Consider the following 24,425-nt stretch of genomic DNA (forward strand, 5'->3'; position numbering starts at 1 on the left):
GTCTTAAAAGCTCAAATTGTCCACAGAATGTAAAACATGCAAAAATTCCTTCTTAAATGGAACATTTCACAAGAAATACATCTGAGACAAAAGGTTACAGTAAGGGGTGAGATTCACTAAAAGTAGGGCTAGTCTTAGCTTAAATAGATGCAAATTCTCTGCTGCGTATGGCTTGTATTTAGGTTCCAAATCACGCTGCTTAACAAACCTGCTTGTGATCTGTCAGAAAAAGCAGGGAGGTGGGGAGATGGATCAGATGAAGACAGAGAAGAGGTAGAGCGGGCTTTAGAAGGGACGAGTGTAGAGAAATACTGGGTCACCACACCATCAGAGGAGCAGGCATCACTGTGGAAGCTATGGGGCCTTCGCAGGGCTAAAATTAATGGAAAATGATAAGAGTATCTTCTAGAAGGTACTGTAGAAAATAACAAGAAAAAAATTAATAGGTGAATATAAAACACACATAGTGTTCAGGGCAAATTAAACCTGCCTGTTATGTATTTCAGTGGGAAACTTATAATTCCACTGGTGGGGTTTTTTAAAGCACAAAACCAGGTAAATAAATACAAGCATATTTATTTTCCAGTTTCTAATTTAAGTTAAACAGCTTTTTATGGCATGCAGATCATTTTAAAAATTCTAGATCCTTCAGGTCTTATCTATTTTCTTCCTCCTTGTCAGGAAGTGCGGGTGGTGAGAGTGGTGAGGCAGATGCAGCGGACCCAGGTATGATGAATATGATGTTTTAATGAAAATAACTTAGTCCAAACAACGAGCAGGAGTAACACACACTGAACACGAAGAGACTAAACATTGACGAGGACCCGACGAGGAACAAAGAACACAGGTGGAGTTAAATACACGGGAGGGTAATCACAGAGACGACACACCTGGGAACAATCAAGGGGAGGACAGGACAACGAAGAGACTTAAGGACACAGAAAACTCTAAACAAACACAGAAAAACACAGATCCTGACACTCCTGCCTTCATCTTAATAATGACTCAGTGCAAATTGTGAATTGTCAGCTTTAGAAATGTGTCTTAATATGCTACTGATTACTACAACTGTCGTGTGGTGAGGTTGGATCTTTCACGTTGCAATGTTGCGACAATTCAAAACACTGATAAAAAAACTTTTACATGTTTAAGGTGGACTGAAGAACATTAATCTATATTAATGAAAGGAGGAGACACTATTGAGACCAAATTGTTTTTTTTTATTTCATTAAATCCAAAACAACCCAAAACCTTCCTATGTTTCTGTCTGTTTAACATGTTACATTTTCTCTGGTTGCTATAGAAAATCTTTTGTTTCAAGCATAGTTCCCAATTATTCATCAATCTGTGACATTATCCTTCTGCCCAATAATCTCATCTAATTTCTAGGTGTGTGACCCAGAGACAGCTCAGCACGGCCACAGGACGGCCGCAGCTGTCAGTGCACGTCTTGGCAACAACGTCCCATCACCCAAATAAACCAGGTGTCATGTGACCTGCAGGCACAGCCTTGGCTTGATACTAATCTGACCTTCCAAGTTTCATGACACAAAGGTTGTGTTGATAACAGTTTTGAACAGGCTACTACCACACCAGACCGTCTGAGGTCTAGTGGAGCAAATCTCTGAAGATGACAAAAGTGACAAAACACTTAGCATGACTTTTGCTTGTTTTCTCTTTCAAAGTGTGTGTCAACGTTTTTTGAGTCTTTAATTTATTTTGCATGAGTGTCGATATTAATATTTACACTCATGGGTATGCATGTGGCAGATGCTTTTATCCAAAGCAACTTACAACTGAGGATATAACAATGCAGTCAATATCAAAGCTACCGTAATAAGAAGGAAGAGCACAGTCAGAGATGACAGTGTAAAGACAGTGTCAGCACAGCCAAGGGAGCAGAGAATTACAGGGCAGGAGATCATCTCTGAAGAGCTGCATCAGTCCAGTTCACAACAATTGTCATCTCAAGGCTAGCTTTACTGCTGAGACATTTATCCAGCTTTACTATAATGGTAAGAGCCAGAGAGCTGACTGAGGTCACCAGAAAGAAAACTATAGCAGTTTATCAGTCTGGTTTAGAGAGCTCTTAAAACTACCTGAAATCACTCTTTCCAACAGTACAGAAAACATCAGGACAACTGCCAACATGCCAAAGTCTGCCTGTCCCAGCAAGTTCACCCAGAAGACTCATCACAAGACAATAATAAAACTTTCCAAAAAAACATCTAATGTCCTGACAGGACTTACAGAAGGCGTTTGAGACTTTTCTTATGAGGAGAAAACGTTTGCTCTCAAAGAAACACATTAAGGCCAGGAGATGTGGCCTTAATGTGTCACATCTCCTGTGAGATGTGACACATCTTTACTTAGGTAAACTGTGACCTAAGTTTACAAAGGTCTTAGTCTTTGTAAACTAAGACAAAGACCAGGTGTAGCAGCTCCCCAGCATTTAAATTACTCAGCCAGTCTCAACAGGTGAATTTAGCGTTTTATTTTCTTTGATGAAGATCAACCATGATCATCACAGTCTCCACAATGACCTCAGTCACCGTGAAAACTAAAACATATACAAATATCAGAATACAAAACATAAACTTACAATACAAACAACAAAACAAAATGTACCTCGCTACTTTCACTGGGGAACACTAAGAGTTGATTTCTTTGTGAAAAAACACATCTTGACAGTTCAAGTCATTCATTGGCACAATTATTCTACCTGCTTTTATAGGGCCTGCCCTCATTAGCTATGGCAGCCAGTGAGGTACATACAAAAAACCCCCAAAACATTACAAATGCAAATACCATTAAACAAAACAAAATATAAGCCACCGACAATGCTAATCAAAACAGACAAACATCCATAAACAATGTGCAACATTCTTAATTTATAAAATTCACTTTGAATAATTTACTTTAAATAGTCTACAAATTGAAATAATTTAGACAATTTATTTTAAATAGCTCACTATCCATTACACCAGGACTTCTGGAATAAGCACTTTTGGACTAAAACTGAACTATGTTGACATGGGAAAAGAAGCCATTTAGCCTGAATCAAACACAGGATTCTCAGATTCCATGAACAAAACTGCAGACATACTTTGAAGCATAGAGGTGGAAGTGTCATGCTTTGAGGATGCTTTGTTGCAGAAGGTCTTTGAGAAAATGTGCAACCACCTGAAAAATAATTAAACCTGAAGCAGAAAACAACCCAGCAAACTGTCACAAACCTAAAACCCAGCAGAGCCACAAATTCTCAGGCTGAGAATGTGGAGATGGTAAGTCCTGGGCCTAGACAAAGCCCAGATCTTGATCTTATTCAGATGCTGTGTGGCAACTTTAAATGGCTGTCTAGGCTAGGTTTTATGGGACAGGGTGTTTCCTCAATCCATCAAAACATATGAGAAAGCAAAAAAAGTAATTATTGCATTTTACCTAGAATTTGATTTATTTTCCGGTGATAAATGGAATGAGGTAATACATAATAGTGTATCCTACTTTTTGATATGACTAAAACTGGTCAGTTGGATGAACTTTAGATGTCCTCAAATTCCACATCAGTTTTATGGTTTAGTGACTGAGATTTTAGGGGAGCGTTTTGTAATGGTCCAAAGAGAAAAGAGTCACAAAATGAGGGCTAATAATTAATAAGAAAATTGCTAGAATAGTGATTTTTTGTTTTGTTTTTTCACTTTGGGCAGCTCTACTTAAAATCCTCTGCCTGTAAAGATAGAAGCACGAACAAAGGACTAGGAGTTTCTGGGCAGATACCTGATCTGGAAGTTGACTGAAAGATTTTTGGAAGTACTGGAGGAAGAGCATGTGTAAAAGTCAGCCCTGAGCTGGCATGAGGTGAAGGCCGACCCGTTTGGGTGGGGCTTGGTGGTTGCATGTGGGTTTGCAGGAAGACGAGTGGATTTGAAGGGCCTTCAGGTTCAAATAAGGGAGCATGTACGGAGGAAATGCCAGAGGACTTTATCCTGTCCATCCCCACGGTTACTGAGTGAAACATAAAAGATGAGAAGCAGAAGGGACAAGGTGAAAGGGAAGTAGGAGGTTTAATGGAGAAAAGTGAGTGATTGGAATGAAGCAGAAAACAAAACAGAGACATTTCACAAAATGAAGGGACACGTATGAAAATGAAAATGAAAATGAAGAAAGCCCATTTTATATGACAAGGATGTAAAGAAGGAGACTGCAGAGTGAACAGAACATTACCTTTGGGGCCCGACTGACTTTCAGGCCTCCCAGTCAGATCTTGTGCACTCACACTGCAAGAAGCTGGGGGAGGGAGGTAGCATAAGACGAAGATACAGAACAGCAGAGGGAAGGAATAAAATAAAGGAGCAGTAGTTTCACTAGAATAAATAAAAGCAGAAAAAAAGTCATACGAGGGGAAGCAAGGCTCAAAAGAAGCAGAAAGATCAGGAGAATCCTGACCTCTGACCTTACAGCTTCCACACCTTAAAACCTAACGTGGCTGTAAACCCAGACTGCAAACACTCTTTTCTTTTCACTTTAAACTTACTTCATAAGTTGGAATTTAGAGAGAAATAGAAGGTAAGATGACACAATTTGGTGCCTTACCTGAATCAAAAATCAAACAAAACACACAATGAAACATTTCACTGCAGCTAGCAAACCAGGACGTTTGATAAACCCTGAGAACAGCTGTACTCTGTGCTGGCTAATAATGTTCATAACATTAAACAGGAGTGGATCTCTATGGCTTTTACTACAGAATAACACAATCTAATTTCTTTTCTTTTAAAATTAGAAACCAGATGGGAAAAAGATTAGCATCATATAATAGCACCAACTCAAAAATGTACAGTATTACCAGCAACATGGATGCTCTGTCCAGCTCCAAAGATGACTCGTCTCTCTTCGCCTGCCTCATCATCGCTGTCATTAAAGTCATCCAGGTTGCCTATGTCACTCTGTTTCATGCTCATTAAGCTGGCCAAACTTTGCATGTCCTCATCCCTGGAGAAAGAAGAGAGCGAATCCACAGGAATCACTACTCACACCACACATGGACAAACACACCACCAGCTGTGTAAAGGATCTGTCTATTGGACATGCAGAGTATCTACTAGGTCAGGTAGGTGATGTTCAGTTTACTAGGATTTTACAAAATGTGCCTCTGAGGTACAAAGGTAAATACTGACATTTTCTCAAACTTACGTAGCTTTTCCCTCCTTGAGAAAGATGCATGAGAGGTTGAGTATGAGCGTGGCTTCCACCACTTTCACAGACAGCGGCTTGAGCTTCAGTGTTACGTTATATTGAGCTGAGGCGGCACTGGCGTACTTCTTCATATTAACATCAGCTGATGCTAAAACTTTCCTACGGCCTTTTGTCTCCTGAAAGAATACACAAAGATATTAAGTTTGCCAACAAATTCCTTCTTTCTTGAGATAAACTGGGTCAAAACAAGACAACCTCTGACACATACCCAAACAGAAAGGATTATTTCAAGTAAAATTTTATTTATGTAGCCCCTCTCAAGATAACATCAATATCTTAAAAATCCACTCACTAATGAACCGGGAGCCAATAAAGTTACATTAGAAGTGGAGTTTTGAATATTCAGTCAGGAGCCTGGCAGCAGCCTTCTGCCAGACTGATGGCGAGGCTTTGGTTAAACGAGTGTAAAGGGCATTGCAATAATCAGAATGAGACAAAGCAAAAGCTCGAATTAAGATTTTCTTTTCTGGATGAGAGGCAATAGGGTTATGTTTGGCATTATTTTGCAGGTAGAAACAGGAACGGACCAGACTTGACATGATATTGCAGGACAAAACCTGAGTCGAAGGTTATCCCAAGGTTTGAATTGTAGAAGCCAACAGCAGAAGAAGCTGTATGGCAAAGGCAAAGAGGATATGGAAAATCTTTCATGGACATAACCCATAATATGCTAAACTTAGTAACTCTACCTGCATATGCATTTTTCTTATGAATGAAGCACCACTAAATGGGGAGGTAAACAGGCTTTCGTGAGATTTATTGCCAAGAAGAATTGTGATAACAAAGAAATAATCTACCAAATACAAATTACCTCACTTTTTTACTTTAAATTTTACTTTGCTAAATGTTTCCATTGTCAAATACTGAAAGCACAGCTGCCTCATTTAATTTATCCATAGAAACATGAATTTTGAATTTCTCACTAGCTAAGATACACAAAATGTACACTATGTTTCATTTACTTTTGAAGATGCCCTCATAGCAAAAGACTTTAAAAGCTGAACTGGTGTTGTACTCACTGACCAAGATAACAACTCAGTTTTCAATTTTGATCTTCAGTATTTTTCTTTTAAAGGTGCAATAGGTATCTTTAATAAAAATATGTTTTCTTTTTTTACATACAGCTGTCAATATGTCTTAATAATATAATATGAGACAGATAATTCTTGAACAAATCAAACTCCTCTGTCTCCTCCCAGCGGTCCTACAGCTATCTGCAGAAACACACCATTCCCAGTCGGAAACAACCAATCTGAGCCAAGCGGAATGTGTTAGAGCTATCAATCATCAATCCACTGCGTGTACGTGGTGCTCACACCGTCCCCCGTTCAGCATGTTCAAGCTCAAGATTGCTGGTGTGCTGTTGCTGTGCTAATGGTGGAGAAACAACTGGACTTTACAGCCAAACTGCCACAATGCTTACTAGCCTGCATATTCACAGCAGGCTTCCCTGTCTCTGCTACGTTAAGCTCTCCTGTAGCGTAGCAGAGAGCAAGTGGAAGGGTGTGAGCATGTTTAACAACGTAATAAATAATGAACTTACATTTTCAATGACAAAAGTCCAATCTTTGTCTTCAAACTCTTCAGCAGTAGGTTCCTGTTGGTCAACAAAGCATGGTAGCTGTCTGTTAGGTAAATGACTCATAAATGCAACAAAATTGTCATTATGTAAGTTAAATACTTTCTCAGTAGAAAATAAATTCATACCTTGAAGAGAGTCACAGTGATGTTTAAACTCTCTGGAACCTGCCAGATGACCAGGCCTCTGTATGGGTTCTTTATACCAGGCTGCCAGCTGTGGAGCTAACAGGAAAGAGTAACGGAGAACTCAAATGTCATGTAAGATGAATATAATATGAAAAACTTTATATATTCCTTTTACAAGGCAAAACAGGATATAAAAGAGAAAAGAAACACAGAATTCAGATTTGACATAGTCCTCTGGAGGACACTATCTTTGGAGAATGAATTTAAATTACACTACTACCTTTAGACAATTTAACTGATCCCTAACCCTAACCTTTTGTTATAATTTCATAGTTAATCCAATATTATTTGCCATATTGTTAGCAATTTGAAAGTACAATCCCCAAAGGTTCAAAGAATAAGAAACTTATTTTTTGTGAATAGTAATGTTATCCATCCATTTTTTAACACACTAATCCTTGCAGGGTCATCCAAGGGTCATTGGGTGAGAGGCGGCTACGCCCTGGACAGCCAGCCCATCGCAGCAGGTGTACAATTTAACTCAATTTAAAACAATCTTGTGTTACATTATACTTGGAAGCAGGAATTCCAAAGTTCCAAGTTGGAAAAATCAATTGAAATTAGAGGTGGACCAAAATTTTAATTTGGCCAGATTTTAATATCCAATATGTTGCTGTTATAGATGCTAACAACATTTTTCATTTATATTATATTATGTTTACTAATATTGTATATAGAAAACATATTTGACTATCCATATGACACCTTAAATAATTACCACACTGCTGACTGGATCAGTATGACTATCACATGACCACCAACCTCTTCCACTGCCCCTCCAGAAACAAATAAATACCAGCCCAGTTTTATGCATCAGACAGATACCGCCATGTTAAAAAATGAATAGTGTCCAATACTGATGTAGATGATGATCATGCACCCTAGCTGAAAAAAGCCATTACATCCAAAACTATGATTTTTATATAAACTTATTCATGTGTGATTTTAATTGCATTTCTCATTTAATGGACATGCTGCAATTTCAAAATTGTGTTTTTTGACATTACTGGAATATTAAAAAGCTTTGCGCAGATTTGTAATGGAAAGGGAGCTAGTGTCTAAATGTACAAAATGCAGGGAAACATATTATTACAGACAGTTCTGCTATTATTGTCGTTGCATAGCAATTAAATCCTACTAGTTTTCCTTCATGTAACTCAAACACATGAGGTGTGACATCATTCCAATAAAAATATTCTGATTTCCAACATGTCTGGTACAAGTGGCTCCAACAATGAAAAATGCCATGTTATCCAGATGGTGAAGCTCATGCTACTGGCCAGGTTAGGGCATTGTAGAGGAGTTTTAATACCACAGCAGGCAGCAGGTGACACTAACCTTGGTGCTGTGACGTCTGTTTCTTCTGATCCACATCACCCTCAGTTTGTCTGGTTGCCTAAGTGATAACAAAAAAAACACACAGTGCAAATGTATTTTAGAGATAAAATACATTGACATTACAACAGGCATTAATTTTTTTTACATTAGTTAATGCAATTTTACATTAATTAATGCATTAATTTTTTACCTTGCATCAACCTACCATTAAGCTAACCCTAAGCACATTACAATGCTGCATTGTTATGAGTTTGGAACTTGGGCTGTCAAACAATTACAATTGTAATCTGACAAATCATAGTGTTTCTCTGAATTAATCACGATTAATTCATTACTTATTTTAAAAATGAACTGAGTTAATGAGTTCTAAATGTCTTTACTAGGATTGTCAATTGATTAAAACAGGATGTGACAGGAAGAACATGGCATCTTTTCTCATGTCTGATGCTTTTGTATTTACCATTGTTCATATTTTTCATTTGTTCATGGCAGCGTAGTGTTGCTTCAGTTGTGAAAAGTTGCATGTTAAAATATGCTTTGCTACAATGTTTTGTTGACAACAGTAAAATCATTTCGGTATTCTTCTTCAGTATTTCTTTCAGAGATTACTTTTGTAAGAAACAGGAGTTCCATGGAGAAACAGCTGAAACGGGGAAGGAAATAATGTTCAAACTTCATATCACTTCCGAAAAGTACAGAAGCCGGGGGATTGACTGTTGTAAAAAATATAACTGCATTAAAAGAACGGGAATTAACACATTCATATTGACACCTGTGTTTGTAACATATTGTGAAATTATTTAAACAAAATGTGGACTATTTCATTACTACATGGAACTTGGCAGCAACATTTAGGTCACTTAAGTGATATTTGACATTAATTAATGCATTGTTGTTCTACAACAGTGAGAACAGAAGACGTCCTGTTTAAAGTTTGACACAGGCCATGTAGGGAAGACAATCGTGGAAGAATGCAAAATATTCTTCTGGGACTAAACAAGCCAAACAACCTGTGTCTGTGTCTATGATGGAAAAATACAACATGGTGGTTGGTAGCATCACTCCCAGGGATGAATTTAGAACAGTTTAATTGAAGAATGTAATTTCTGTTCTTAAATAATTTTATGAAGTCTTATTTTTTAAATTTATTTTTAACTTTGAATTAAGTGAACTACGCAATTACTATAATACAGGGTATTTACGGGAAAATATTAAATATGCTAGCTAACAGGTGTTCTGTTTATCTGTGCTACCAATAAATCTGCCCTACCTTGTGGTAATGCGCACATTGATGCTTACTGAGCAGTTTTCTTATAAATACGTCCTACCTGTGGAAGTCTTGTTTCATGTGTTTTATTTCATCGAAGATTACGGGTAGCTTTATTTAATTTATTTTGTATCTAGCTTTCATTAAGCTGCTGTATTATATCATGGTTTTAGTTTACATGACAGGCAGTTTGTAAACATATTTATAAATGGCTATTGTTTGCCGTCTGCAATGTCGTTATTGTAAACAAGTTATTATTTGGGAGTTAATCAGGACAAAATACGTTGTTTTGTGGGCTTTTTTGTCCCTATACTTTAAAATATTTTAGTTTAATAACACTCTTTATTACTAAACCTTGCTAAATAGATGTTGGTAGCGATACTATGTGAGATTGAAGCTATGTAATAGCGGTGTAATATTAGTGTACATGAATCATATCCTATCATTTCAGGTGCACAGTGACCTGCGCAGTTTGATGGACACATTGTGGCTGCGCTGCATTTAATCAAGCCTGTCATACAACGGATTAATGAGCAAAAAAGAGTTGCGGTGATCTGTATTTGTCTTTAATTTAATTCCAATAAAAACCTGTTTCCCCTGTCTGATACTGTTTTATTCTTACAAACACCTCTGTATTTAAAATACTTTTAACAGGTAGGATATTCTACTAAAAGGATTAGTGCATACATCAATAGCTTTTCATTATAAATGGGTGATCTTCTTGTGGTTTCGTCATGAATATAAATTGTTCCAACGCTAAGCTAAGCATAACTCCTAAGCTTCCACGTCAGTCCCGTCACTCAAATAATGTTATCCAATATATTTAACATTTGGATACACTTAGCTATCTATCCGTGCTACGGTAAGAAAATCTGACGAGGTAGCACTGATAGTCAGAACACCGGCTTTAACTGGAGACTTGGCAGGTATGGTCCACATTGCTAATGAGTCACACATGAGCAATGTTGAGAAACGTCATCCATCAACTTGCTATAGCAACTCCTGACTCGCCACCAGGGGGCGTGTCTGATTTAGACCTGAGTCTGTGACGTAGATCTCAACCAAGATGTACTGCTGGAACCAATAGGAAAAATCTACTACAGTGGCCACCTTTCAATCCAAAGAGGGCAGCTGTGAGTTAGTTGAATTAAGTGAACTACTATAAACTACTAATTATAAACTAATTATAAATTTAAGTATAAGTTTAAGTTAGTATAAGTTGGCCAGTTTTTCTGGCCAACTTATACTCTGGTCAGTTTATTTCCCAGTCTTCCTGTAATTCTAACAAGATTGAGTGTTATTAGACTATAAATACATTTGTTTAAACTGCTGAATAAAACAAATTTACATGAAAATTTTATGTCTGAATTAATGATTAATTGAGAACATGCTGTGAGTACTTTGAGGAATACTTATGAAATTCAAAGATGATATATGAATGTTAATAAGATGATAATGAACAAAGAAGTACCAATAACACACATAACTCCGAGTGTAGATACAACAAAAAGAAGTGAGCAATGTGTTGGACTACCTGCAACCTGTTGATGGACCCTAGCACCATCTCATCCTTGGTGGGTGGGTGGGTGGATGGATGGATGGAGCAGTGCATACATAATAAATCAAAAGTAACCGCAGAGAAACAGCAGAGGCAGACTTGTAAAGCTCCCACTGTGAACCTTTGGAAGTATGTCACGGTTCCCTGGGTAAGAGTTCCCACATCCCATGGAAACAACTGCTATTGTTTATATTCCAAAAACAAACGCGGAAGTAATAGCCACGCAGGAGAGAAGTACCCATTTGTCAGCATGTTGACATCATCTGAGTAGTACTCTGAGTAAAATACGCAGATCCAACAATACATTCTTTCATTCTAGTTAGAACGACTTTCTATTCGGTCACTGAGGGAAACTAAATGATCAAGACTGAGTCTAGAATCAAGAAGTGCGTTTTACCCCGCAAACATTTCGCTGTCATCTGATGCATTAGCATTTAAAAGCTCCAACTTCCGCCTCGCTTGTTAAAGTGTGGGACAGTAAAGAGAACAGATCCATGTATTCACATCTGACTTTCGGATGAAGCGGTTAATGGATCCCTAAAGCCTGGCTGCTCTGGTGACTACGCAGTGCTTCGGGTGGAGTCCCTGCATCCCTTTCTGGTTACTTCTATCAGTCAGTCCCTTTAATGTGTGTTGAATAGAACCAGGCACACTGAGAGGAATGGATAACCTGCACTATGTCCTCTGTTTAACAAACACAAACATTAATACACTTACCATTTTTCTGTGCATTCTATTACGAGTTCTTGAAAGGAAGCAACAAACTGGAACTTTGACGCCCTCTTCCCGACTCGCTGGAGTCTTTTCCAGACTGAAGTCATGTCTGAGTCGATAGTTCCCGCAAAGAGGCGATTCAGAGCGGCATTACAGCGCAGAGGACGCAGACCCCCGCTGCTTCACCGCGGGAACGAGGGACAGAGACTCACCGGTGTCCAGAGGCACGCGCGCCTCAGGCAAGTCTGGGGTCGCAACAAGCTAGCGCAGAATTACTGGAGCACGCGCGTCGATGACTTTCAAAATAAAGTTCTTGTAGGCGTGTCCTGACGTCAGGTATCACACAGCGACTTAGGAAGTAAGCACACAGTCATGGTCAGTAGCTCGACAAGAACCCCAATATGGTGTTCTGTAAGCTTTGAGGGTTATTATATTAACCCTCAATTATTATTATTATTATTATTATTATTATTATTATTATTATTATTATTATTATTATTATTGTTGTTGTTGTTGTTGTTGTTGTCATACTGAATATCCGCACTTCCTGTCCTCCCATGTAGTTGTGTAACTTGACTTTTCTATCATGAGCTTTACAAGTCATACATATTGTAACTTCCCGTTGTGCAGGAGTATGTAATAATGAAACTGGGGCGTTATGCGAAATTCTAAATTACAATAACGAATCTTCTATGGATAAAACACTGACAGACTGCACATGAGGTTATTTGTTGAATAGCAATACTTTCTGGTTTAGCTTCTCTTTAAAGGGTCGGTGTTTTGTGTACACAGGTTAAATTAGTAAGTATATAATTAGAAACGTTTATGACTGTTTCATTCATAAAAAAGTGTCTTGCTAAAGACAATTGGAACTAAACCAGAACAAATAACAGGGCCCTCACATAAATAGTGCTTAGAGGAGCCAAACAGAGGTTAGTAAATTTCCATGATGATCTGCTGAGGGTTATTATAAAGCAGTGACTACAAAAACAGAAATTATCTCTGAGCCAGTCTGAGAGCGTTTCCCCTGTCATGAGTCCAGTGTCAGCTTCAGGGACTTTTTCAGGTCAACACTGAGTTTATTTTTATCTCTCCACATTATCCTAAGCAGCTGGGAACATATTGCTGCTTCTGAGTATACAAAAGATAAACAATGAACATGAACTTATAATATCTCTTAACTCAGAATCATACATCTATCTGTAGGTTTACAAAGTAAAGTCTCCTGAGAGAAATCGAAAGATATTGGCCGTCTTTGTAAAGGTTATGCCATTTAAAAGTTCTATACTAACTTTTAAAGCTTTTTGATGCATTTTTTATCAGTGTTTGACTTACTCCATCTTTTCTTATTATTGCTGCAATATAAGTTGGTGATTAATTGTCCATGTTTTACCTGCCATCACACAGGAACAAAGGCAGTTAGATCAAACAGCTGATGAACCACACCTTCATAGAACCATCATAAAATACAAGTATAGTAGCAAATAGCTTAACATTTATCAGAAAAAAGAACAACACTTACATATATGTAGAGTGAACTTTGTGTACATCTAAAAATACAACTTCTAAAACTGCTTTTATTTTTATTTTTGCTTTTTTCAAATGATCCATAACAGACCTATTCCTATTGGTGCAGTTGGTGTGACCTTTAAAACCAAATTTCTAGATTTTTTATTCCAAAATAATAAGTCAAATGTTTAATGATGTTGTGTGAATAAGCATTTCACATTATTCCTTCATTCAATTCCTTGTTAACATAAGTTCAGGGGATAAAATGCCATTTTAACAATACATTTCAAACTGAGTGTATAATTTCTGTTTGAAGTGATTCTTTTTTGGTTTCTTTTTTTCCTCCCAGATCTAATGGCTTTTATTTGACAGTGGTCAGACTATCAAAAGGAAAGCAGGTTGTGGAACATATCTACATAGAAATACTATGTTGATACACTCCAAGTGAAGTGAAGGACAACAGAATCCTTTGGTAATCAGTCTGTATGCATCATAGTATTTATAATTCTGGAACACTCACAAAACTATAATTACTGTTGATGTTAAGTCACACTGTCTGGTCCTAGTGCACATTTTCCCAGTAAACAGTCTTTTCCCTGTTGTCAGAGATTGTTAGTGAGGGACCAAATCCCCTGTGAATGTCCCTCCTTTCTCCTCTTCTCCAAAACACATTTTCATGCTTCCTCACTCAGAAGCAGCTGCAACTGGGCTGCAGAAAATCCTGCAAGCAAGAAACAAAGAAGACCAGAGAAGGAGTGTTCTAGCTCAGTCTTTATGAGATTATGTTTTTCTGGCCAACTTATACTCTGGTCAGTTTATTTCCCAGTCGTTCTTTCTGCAATTCTAACAGGATTGAGTGTCATTAGACTGTAGTTATACATATTTTCTAATGGTTATTGTGTGTTTTACTATCAAACTCAACCACTTCTATGCGTTCTCACTGCACAAGACTCCACTGCTGGAGACAAACCATGTTGAGGTTTGTTTAATGTTTGCTGTAGATTTGGACAACCAGTGAAATGCTATTTGAACAGGAATCTGTGCTCTGACTGTCATGTTGATGTGGGAGTTCAGCCATTTTATTGCAGTTTGTTGAGCAGGGATGAACTCGTCTAAAAGTCCCAGGATAGTGTCCTTTCCACAGAGCTGCCCAATATACACTTTCTTTTTTCCAACTGTATCCCATGAGAGCCTGTAAAAGAGCCTCATCGATAGAGAATGAAGGAGCAGTGATTGACTTTTTGACAGTCGAGAAGCTCCAAACAAAACAACCACTATTTAGTTTCCTCAGAAGTAAATGATCTTTGGAAACTGCCCCATGGACTGATTATCTTTTTGATCTGTCTTTGGAGAAATCTAACGACAAATTACAGAACCTCTTTGGAGAGTAAACTACAGAGAAACATGCAGTTGAGATTAGAGTAATAAGATCCCAGTGGTATCACGCTTCACATTTCCATCTATAACCTTTGTAAATATAGCTCGGCTTATCCGGACACCTGTGAGCTGTCTGTCAGAGGTACCAAGAGGGGGACAGAAAGGACAAGACAACATTAATACATGATTAAAGTTAGAAAATAATAAAACCAAGATTCCAGGTTCTGTGCAAACCAATCATAATTTTTCTGTTTGGATTCAGGTCGGATTCTAAGGGTTCAGCTGGGGATCCTGAGGTGGTTGGACTGCCGAGGATCAAGCCTCTTAACTGACTGCATGAGAGATGAAAACTGGATGTTTGGCATCCAGATGAAAACTGGATGTTTGGCTCCCCCCAGTCACTGTCTTCTTCTCTTAATCCAACTTGATGGCTAAACAGTTCATTATCCCTAATGATGTCATTTTCCTTCTCAGACCCTGTATCTGGACAACACCACTCCACTGATGTGTCCACTGGCTTCATGAACTGGAAGGACTTGAGCCTCATGAAGAGACAATCTGTTTGTTGGTGGAAGCCTTGCTGTTACTGCTTTGAAAAACAAAATCCCATACCAAATGAAGAAAAGGATGGACAGATATGGCAGGCCATTTTATTATAAATGCAGCTTCACCACACTTACAGTACATTCCAGATATCTAAAATTGGTTTATAACTAGACATATTAGTCGATTAAGATTCTGTTTAGTATAAATGGCATCTGATTTACCATTAAGTGGTACGTAGACTTCAGTTCAAGGGTTAGTATTTTTGTTGAGACTAAATTACACAGACTTCTAAAGTAGAGTTGGCTCTACTGGGTTTTATTTAGGAGCATCAGAAAAATATGCAGATATATTCAATAAGTTAGAGGATTGAAAGAACCTTATGAAAATAGCCCTTAAACAGGTAATTAATATATGTTTCATTAAGCCCACATTTGTGACCATTATAAAAAAAATCTTTTTTTTTTATGGTCTGATGTAATATTCAAATTTTACATGTCATGTTTTCATCACCTGTAAGCAGAAAATCATCATAATTAACAGAAATAATCATTTGTGTGCACCTAACCCATATATTGTTTTACTTAGTGATAAAGTTACTGAAATAACTGACTTGAATGAGTTTTAATTTATTGGATTGGTATATAAATAACTGGGTCACTGTAAAGAGCTTTATTCCCAAGTACATCAGAGTTTGTACTTGGGCATATGGTACTTTTTGTAAGAATGTTCCTTCCATTTAAATTAGTCGGTACTTTTAGTTTACACAAAGTTCCAGTATAATACAGTAGAGTTTGGGAATGTAACATGATAAAAGGTGAAGGTGTTAACGGGTTAGGAATAGTTTTGAAAGGCTCTAGGTGATGTTATCCTACCGCAGATCTACACCATCAATGTGCTTTCAGCCAGTCAAGGAGGTGACCTAACAGGACTGATTACTTCATGCATGAGCTACATTGTGTATGTTGTGAGGGACTGGCAGGTTTGGTCCCTGTTATGTCACTGAAACACTTACATCAGTGGCTCTTAGGGCTTGTACATATGTAGCAGCATTTTTATAAAAATGGAAATTTCCTCCATGTCATTTTGAAAAATATGCACACGGGTTTGTTTGCAGAAAATTTTCATCCACATGAACTTGCACAAATACGTCACTGAGCGCTGTTCTAAACATGCCATACCTGTAGAGGGCAGTGCAGTACATAGTTAAAACCTGTATCAGCCAATCAGATCGTTTCCAAACAACCACGACTTCCTCTTAACATGGCGCAAGAAGGTTCATTTGTGGAAGATATAAAAACTGAATTACTTTTGAACAGCGTATTAAAATATGTTATTAAAATAGGACAGTGTCCATTGGGAATCATCTCAAATCAAGTAGATATTTTGGCGCAATATTTGTTGCACAACCCCAAATCTGTATTTTCTGATGCAAGCACAAATACAGAATTTTCTCAAATCTCCACTTTGGTCAGAGTTTTTCTAAAAAAGTTTTAGTGGAATTAAAGTTTTCATGTGGATGAAAGGCCAAAACATACAGAAATGTATTTTTCCCCAGATATCTGGCTATGTGTGGACTAGGCCTAATTTGTGGTGTATTTAAAATCCTAACAGAAACACAGGAAAAAGAAAATTTGATTCTAATAATTCATTTTGAAATGCAAAATCTATGTGCAGTAACAGATTTATTTTTTTCCTAATTAAAGCTATCATTCCAAGTTTTCACTATAAACTCCTTGCCCTTTGTCATATGACCTTGCAGTAACTACAAATATCATTGTTTTTGGTTTATCCAGCTTCTACCATCCATCCATCCATCCATTTTCTGTATACCCTCATCCCTAGTGGGCGGGGTGCACCCTGGACAGGCAGGGCAACACAAACAACCATGCACACACACATTCACACCTAGGGAGAATTTAGAGAGACCAATTAACCTTTGGGAGGAAGCCGGAGAGAACCCACCATGCACAGGGAGAACATGCAAACTCCGTGCAGAAAGACCCCCAGGGCCGGGAATCGAACCCAGAACCTTCTTGCTGCAAGGCAACAGTGCTACCAACTGTGTCACTGTGCAGCCAGCTTCTACCAAAATGATGTAAAAATAAAGAGTTGGAATTAAAAACTTACCGTAGATCTACCTGAAAGAAACAAACTATGGAGTGGAGGATTGAAAGGTAGAATTGGAGAATCTACTGCAGCACAACTTCACTTTTGTTCCTCTTATCCCCCTAACCAATATTAGCTTTTTGGAGAGTATTAAACGCAATTGTCCGCCCACACTTAGACCTGTTATCACGTCTATAGCCTGACTGACATCTTGTGGTCACTGAAACAGCTTGACTTCGTCTATAGTAATTGTCTCCCTTTAGCTGTTAGTAGTGGCTTACATTTGTCTTTTCTTAAAGGAATTTTAATTTTCATCAGCTGATTTTATAACACCTCATCTTCTAAGTCATGTTTGTTCCTATTAGTTTTCTCCTATCGTTGCTTGTATAATTCCTTTTTTTCCTAAGCATACCATTTCCAGATTTTTTCCTCTTACCACTTTGACATCTTTTCAAAATCTTCTTGTTCGTACCTGATCTAGGTTTTGGACGGCTGACTAAACTTGTTTTGCAACAGTCTGTCTTAGAGTTAGTAGTCTTCTTCTATCATACAGGCAGAAGTTGCAAAAACACAACTAATTTATTGAACACTTTGTCATGTCAATATGTGTCACACTTCTCTAGACAAAATTAACTCTTCATTGAGTTGCCGAATTTTATTTGAATTCAACTTAATTTAATATGCTATTGTTAACCTGTTTGAAAGTTAATTTAATATAAAAGTAAAACTCAACACACTGGTTAACTTTTGCACTATAAAGAATTTATTTAAATCAAAAGGAAACAGGAGAGAATAAGATAACTAAAGTCACGCCATTAGAACATAACATAGCCTGGTCTCACACAAAAATAAACATGGACCTTCTTGTTCATGCACAATGCTTCAAGGTGATACTTTTTAGTGCTACACATCACAGCTTTGAAAATAACGTGTTGGAATGGCAGAGATCAGTGACCCAGAAACCCACAAACAAAGCTATTTCTCTACAGACGTGTTTTTCAGTCAAGCTAGGTGGTTTCAGAAACCCTAACTTCCTACTTGCAGTATTAACATCGGCGCTGGACTCTAATGCATTTTCTGAAATAAGGTACAGCTACATAGAAAACAAGGAAATAGCAAAGCCCAAAATAAGATGCTGAGTATGGTTAGTTTGAGAGGAGACTAGCTCAGGTTCTCTGCTTGACCAAAGGCCACCAACTGACAGTCTGGTGGCAGCACTGAACTCCTTAAAAACTGGTAAAAAGCAAACAAAAATAAAGAGTCCCAGCTGTGAAAATTACCCAGTAGATTTTGTGCTTGCAAAGCAAACATGATTTTGCTTTGAGACTCGGTTGCATTACAACATGAAGACCTAAAGCTTCATCACGGTCAATGAAATCAGTATTTAAAAAATAAATTCATATCAAAGAGCCCTCAAATCAAACGTAAAATTTTTTTTCAAACTAAACCCCAACCCTCGACAAAAAACTATTTTAACCTCTGCACTCGTCTGATTTTGCACTACTATGTCGGATGCACTCGGTACTTAAACTACATCTGCAGTTGTTAAAAATATACGTAATAACAATGTGAACTTGACTATCACAATACACTAGCACGGACAAAACACAATGGAAACGTCAAAAAGTTTGACCTTTACATATTCACCATGCACTACTTTATTTGAGGCGTATGATAATATATGCTAAACTTGTACAAGGACAAGTTACATGAAAGGAACTAAAAACCTGCTTTTATACACTGGCTTAATCATTGTAGAACTGTACAAATACAACAGATCAGTACAAAAATGAAAGGAAGTTATTTTACTGCACTGCAACATAACCTAAAACGGGAACAAAGCAGAATATTCCATACACTCCACTGAACAGAGATCTACTGACTGGCTAAATCTCTGTGCCCACCGTCTAGGCTGCCCACCCACACGTCATACACAACACAATGCATCCTGACTCAAACCATCAATTGAAATTCTCAGTGATTCCAGTGGCACTTAGGCTATTCTGTTTGCTTGATCGTTTATCTGCTCCCACTCGGCTAAACCACACAAAGCTTAGTAAGTATATCGTGCCCGTTCAGCAACAGGATCCCGCAAATGCTCGTAGGTACCACTCCTGGGAGTCACGGGCACCGGGGAAAGCCGCGATCGCTCAAATGCGTATCCAGCCGCGTCGCCGGCGACTCTCCGTATCGGACTCCGGTCACGTGCGTAGTATGTAGACACCGGGGCTGCTGGAGGAGGAGGAGGGAGGGGAGGACACACGTATGGATCAATGCTAGTGGGGGGAACACGTTCCCTCACAGCTGTGGAGGCTGGCGTTGTTGGACCAGGCACAGGGACAACACGCCGGTCGTCATAATAAGTGCCTCCGTAAGAATTGGCCCTGTACTTCTCGTAGTAGTCCACGACCCCGTACGGATCCCTTTCGTCGTAGGGCGACCGTCGCACCGAATAGGCTGGTACCGCGCCATAGACCGCGGCGTTGCTCCTGTATGCCGACTCGCTGCCGTACATCCGAGCCACGGTATTATCAGCAACAGCGCTTATGCCGTAAGCTTGCGGTGGCCCATACCGCACTGCGTTCTCATAGCCCGTACCTCCTCTGTAACCCGCCATGCTGTTGCTTTGAGCGGAAACCCGGGAAAAAGCAGGACCGTAGCTGCCGTCATAATCCGGAGCTGCACTGAAGTCTGGAAAAGCCCTGCTGCGACCACGCCCGCCGAATCTCGAGGAATCGAATCCCTCAGAGTTTGGCTCTGAGCCATTTCTCTGGTAGCCATTTTGGTCTAGAGGGCATTCTTTGGACCAGTGGCCTTCCTGCCCGCAACGATAACAACCCGATCGTTCTCCCATTCCCGGCGCAGTACGCAGGCGGCTAGTTGATAGCTTCACGCTCATCAGTTTTCCTTAAAAAGAGAACACTCAATAAGGACTTGTTGCTGGAAATGATAGATTTAAATACAAGACATTTCCTGCTTCACATGTACAATAGAATGGTAGTACACCTCAAAAAGTAGTTTTAAAAAGACACCATTGTTAAAGCTGTAATCCGTAAATTTGAACACTTTATTTTTAATCTCCCTGGCTAGTAGACAAGGAACAAATTAAAATGTAATTTTGACAAATACCTAGCCTAAAGTGGCTACATTTGGGCAGGGAGATAAATTGGGTATTAAGTCAAATCTTAGCTTAAAGTCAGCATTGCAGAAAACCCTCCAACAAACTGCCAGTGACATTACGGATAACAGCTTTAAAATAATGCTGCCTTTCCTCTACATACTCACCTGAGCTGCATCTGGAACTTACCTGAAACCTAACAACATAATATTCTTGATGTTAGATCATTAATATAAAGTCCCCATCAAGCCCAGCCCAAAAGTTCACCTTTAAAAGCTGTGTTGTCCAACTTATTAATAGCCTCCATGGCATCCTCCACTCGCTCCATGTGAACAAAAGCATAGTTTTTAACAATGTCGCACTCCACCACAGAGCCAAACTCTTCAAACTTGGCCCTTAACTCTTGATTGGTGCACGCAATGTTGCCGACATGGAGCTTGGTGGATCCTCTTGCCTTCCCTCGGCTCATTTCTACATTCAACGGCTGGCCATTAAGCTCGTACTGGTGCAGGTTGCGTATAGCTTCTTCTGCCTCTGATTTGTCATCCATGTGCACAAAGCCGAAGTTTTTCACAATAGAACATTCTGAAATCTTGCCATACTGGGAGAACAGAGAGCGGAGTTCATCTGATGTAGTGTCAGACGACAAGTTGCCGATGAAGATTTTCACCATCTTGGATCCTCTCTGTCACTAGGAAACAGATAGAAAAAAACAAAACAAAAACATTAATCCATAGTCAACGTTTTCTTATTCGGACAGTACATAAGTGGCATTTCCAAGGGCTCTAAAGGTTTCACTAAAATTATCACAACCAAAAACCATAATGAAGGTTCAATACATATAAATTATGTGCAATTTATATGTAGTTTTTGTGAACACAAAAATCCACCCTTCTGGTTACAAATTCAAATACGTTCATATAAATGTAACACGTTAGATAACACTACAACATCTCAGGTAACAGGTGTTGTACAGGACTACTACATTTGTAGTCAGGTTAAAATTTCTGACGTCCAGGCATAAAAAGAGGAACATCAAACTGCCACTGAAACTGTTTTCTGTTATTGGGTTATTATATTGCTTTATAATTAGAATGTTGAGAAATAGAAAGTGGACAAAATGTTAGAAAATGCCTCCTAAAATAAAGGGTGAATAAACAACTGTGCTAACTGACTACTAGTCCATTAGATCATGTTTTCAAGTGGCTATATGCCAGCAGAGGTGGGTAGTAACTACTTTACTCAGTTTAGTTGAGTAGTTTTTGGAGAGAAAAAAAAAGTACTTTTAGTTGTTTTACTGTATGTTTTAGTTTTAGAATGGAAATAGAATAAAATATCCTTCATTGTTTTACAGTGGGGAAATCCAGGTGTAACAGCAGCACCAAGGTATGGAGGTACCCACAAAAATCCAAGTGTTAAAACATATATATATATATACACTGCTCAAAAAAATAAAGGGAACACTCAAATAACACATCCTAGATCTGAATGAAAGAAATATTCTCATTGAATACTTTGTTCTGTACAAAGTTCCATTTGCACAACAGCAGGTGAAATTGATTGTCAATCAGTGTTGCTTCCTAAGTGGACAGGTTGATTTCACAGAAGTTTGATTTACTTGGAGTTATATTGTGTTGTTTAAGTGTTCCCTTTATTTTTTTGAGCAGTATATATATATATATATATATATATATATATATATATATATATATAACACAAGATTAAGAAAAAATCACTGTACAAGGTTACAAAATATTGTGCCAATATAACAGTGTACTTTGATTCAAGGGACGTGCAATTATATAAGATAATTTTGTTTTTTAAATGTACATAAGTATAACAAACGACTATTAACAATATGTGAAAAATAAATGTGCAGAAAAACAGATGTGCAGTACCAACTGGAATGTTATTTAGAATGAACAAAACTATATGAATATCACACAGTTTAATTTATTTTAAATAACATCTCTGCTTGTATTACACTTTTGCTTGAGTAACGTGAAGTATCCTACAGTTACTTGAGTAAAATTTCTATACTCTAACCTCAGAGTATCATCACTGCATAGAGTTGTTTTAACCAAATATGCATGAGAAACAGTCACACATCTATAGCTTATGTTACATTGAGACATCTTGTTTCTTAACAGCTTTATTTAAATTTTCTATTTTGTGAGCTGAGCCTTTTGTACCATAAAGGTACAGTAAACACTACATTTTGTGTAGAGGGGAAGAAATTCTACTATATTCGTTTTATATGACAAATATTGGAAAATTTACTCTGACCAAATTCCATTTGCACTTTTGTTATTTGTTATATTAACTTTTATTGTAGTCTTTAAGACACCAGAATAATAACTTTATATTTTTGTCTCAATAAATCAGTTAAATATTACATGATCTAAACAGTTACTCTTTGCTTAAGTAGCATTCTAACTAAATACTTTTAACTTTTATAAGAATAATCTCGGGCGGCTCCTTTATACTTGTATTGTTGTAAAATGTTGTGCTAATCTAATCATATTAATCGGTTTGAACGTCGGTACTCACTCCAACACCTGAGCCTTCATTTCCATACTCGTATCATCCAGGGCTTTATTTTCCCCTCAAACAAAATTAGTTATTTTAGAATAAATCACCAAATGCTGCCTACTAATATTTTGTTGAGCGGAATAAACCATTCATGTAAAACAGTTACACACGCAGAGTAATCACTGCCCTGCCTCCTTTCAGTGGACACGCAACACAGTGGAGATTTGCAGCTAATAATCGGCTGACAGAACTGACCAAAACAACATCGGCCTCAAGATTAACTCATCAGAATATCAACACAGAACGGTAGAAACAACTCCATGTTAAGCAGACGGAGACAATGGGACAAATTAACAATGTATGTTTTTCAGCGTGTACATTTGAAGTCATGCTGAAGCTTTGCAGCGGCCTAGTCGCGGTCTATTGTAAGACGTTAGCATAAAAGCTAACGTCGGCGGCAGATCCACCTCTAAAAGGAATCATGCGTTCAAAATAGTGCAAATACGCGCAGTGCAGTTGGCTCGTTTACAAAATAAGTTGTAGATTGCGCTCTTTAAGTTTTATACGGATTCATACCTGTAAACTGCGGGCTCTGTGTTGTACGTTTTCAGAGATGAAATGGCGACTGCAGCATTGACCGCCTGACGTCACACGGAACCGGAAAGACGTATACTTCCGGGGAAGTGGAGGAGTTCCTTGTTCTTCTCAGATTTACTACCCTCCGAATACCATCCATCCATCCATCCATTCATTTTCCAACACTCTTGTCCCTAGCGGGGTGTTGGTGCTGATCTCCAGCTCACGTTCCGGGCGAGAGGCGGGGCTGGGGTTCACCCTGGCAGGTCGCCAGTCTGTCGCAGGCCTCCGAATACCATTGTGGCAAAAATATTATATATCAATATTTTTTCCGCGCTTCTTTACATCATCACACCCTTTCTTCAAAATAAACGTCTGACATTACAGAATGCATGGCTTTACAGTGTTGGGACAGGGAATACAGGCGTTGGAACATCAAATGTTTGTAGCCAAGATTAATAATCATGAAGGCTCCACCTCTCAACTTCTTTAGTTTTGTGATAAACTAAAAGGCCTGTTTAGTTTGGAGTTAAAGTTCTTAAAAAGAATGGGGTTGTTTGTAGGTTTGACCAAATCTGCAGCTATTTCAGATAAAAAGTAGAAAATATTTTCATGTTTGATTTAATCCTCTTGCTGTTTAGATGGTGCAAAATGCAGTAAGCAGTAAATGTTAGATTTGATTTTCAAAACTTTGCTAAAGACTAGAAGTTTGTGAATGCAACAAACCTCTAATCCATCTCACCATCAACATCATATACAGA

General features: G+C 38.2%; 2 protein-coding genes and 1 long non-coding RNA gene across 10 annotated transcripts in view; 1 reads left to right on the top strand and 2 right to left on the bottom strand.

Annotated features, from left to right (window-relative positions):
• ehbp1l1a (EH domain binding protein 1-like 1a) overlaps positions 1–12,195 on the bottom strand; it is a 32,435-nt gene extending 20,240 nt beyond the window's left edge. For 3 of the 8 annotated variants that reach the window (XM_028038506.1, XM_028038507.1, XM_028038504.1), the window contains exons 1-9: positions 11,904–12,171; positions 8,362–8,419; positions 6,964–7,059; positions 6,800–6,853; positions 5,194–5,372; positions 4,847–4,992; positions 4,225–4,287; positions 3,778–4,005; positions 209–373 (exon numbers count right to left, since the gene is read on the bottom strand). In XM_028038506.1, coding sequence (XP_027894307.1) covers positions 209–373; positions 3,778–4,005; positions 4,225–4,287; positions 4,847–4,992; positions 5,194–5,372; positions 6,800–6,853; positions 6,964–7,059; positions 8,362–8,419; positions 11,904–12,007 — 1,093 coding nt within the window. In that variant the 5' untranslated portion in view covers positions 12,008–12,171. Of the gene's footprint in view, positions 1–208; positions 374–3,777; positions 4,006–4,224; positions 4,288–4,846; positions 4,993–5,193; positions 5,373–6,799; positions 6,854–6,963; positions 7,060–8,361; positions 8,420–11,903 lie in introns of all 8 variants that reach the window. The other 5 variants (XR_003598173.1, XM_028038510.1, XM_028038514.1 and 2 more) reach the window with 5 other exon arrangements.
• LOC114157543 (uncharacterized) lies at positions 1,027–3,285 on the top strand. Its single transcript, XR_003598186.1, has 2 exons — positions 1,027–2,322; positions 2,391–3,285. It is a non-coding gene; the product is annotated as an uncharacterized LOC114157543 (long non-coding RNA).
• Positions 12,196–18,178: 5,983 nt separating the features above from the next.
• Positions 18,179–23,836, bottom strand: LOC114157516 (RNA-binding protein 4.1-like). The gene is made up of 3 exons (XM_028038567.1): positions 23,665–23,836; positions 20,824–21,247; positions 18,179–20,345 (listed from the first exon to the last, which is right to left on the bottom strand). The coding sequence occupies exons 2-3, from the start codon at positions 21,227–21,229 to the stop codon at positions 19,492–19,494; spliced, it is 1,260 nt and encodes a 419-aa protein (XP_027894368.1). The 5' UTR covers positions 21,230–21,247; positions 23,665–23,836; the 3' UTR covers positions 18,179–19,491.
• Positions 23,837–24,425: the final 589 nt, after the last annotated feature.

This window comes from Xiphophorus couchianus, chromosome 14 (genome assembly GCF_001444195.1).
Source record: "Xiphophorus couchianus chromosome 14, X_couchianus-1.0, whole genome shotgun sequence".
Classification (NCBI taxonomy): domain Eukaryota; kingdom Metazoa; phylum Chordata; class Actinopteri; order Cyprinodontiformes; family Poeciliidae; genus Xiphophorus; species Xiphophorus couchianus.

What these genes read in the sequence shown, in the direction of transcription:
- LOC114157516 (XM_028038567.1), bottom strand. Translation starts at nt 21,229, where the DNA reads ATGGTGAAAATCTTCATCGGCAACTTGTCGTCTGACACTACATCAGAT. An exon ending in GGACAACACAGCTTTTAAAG is followed by an intron (nt 20,346 to 20,823) that starts GTGAACTTTTGG and finishes TCTCTTTTTAAG; the next exon opens with GAAAACTGATGAGCGTGAAG.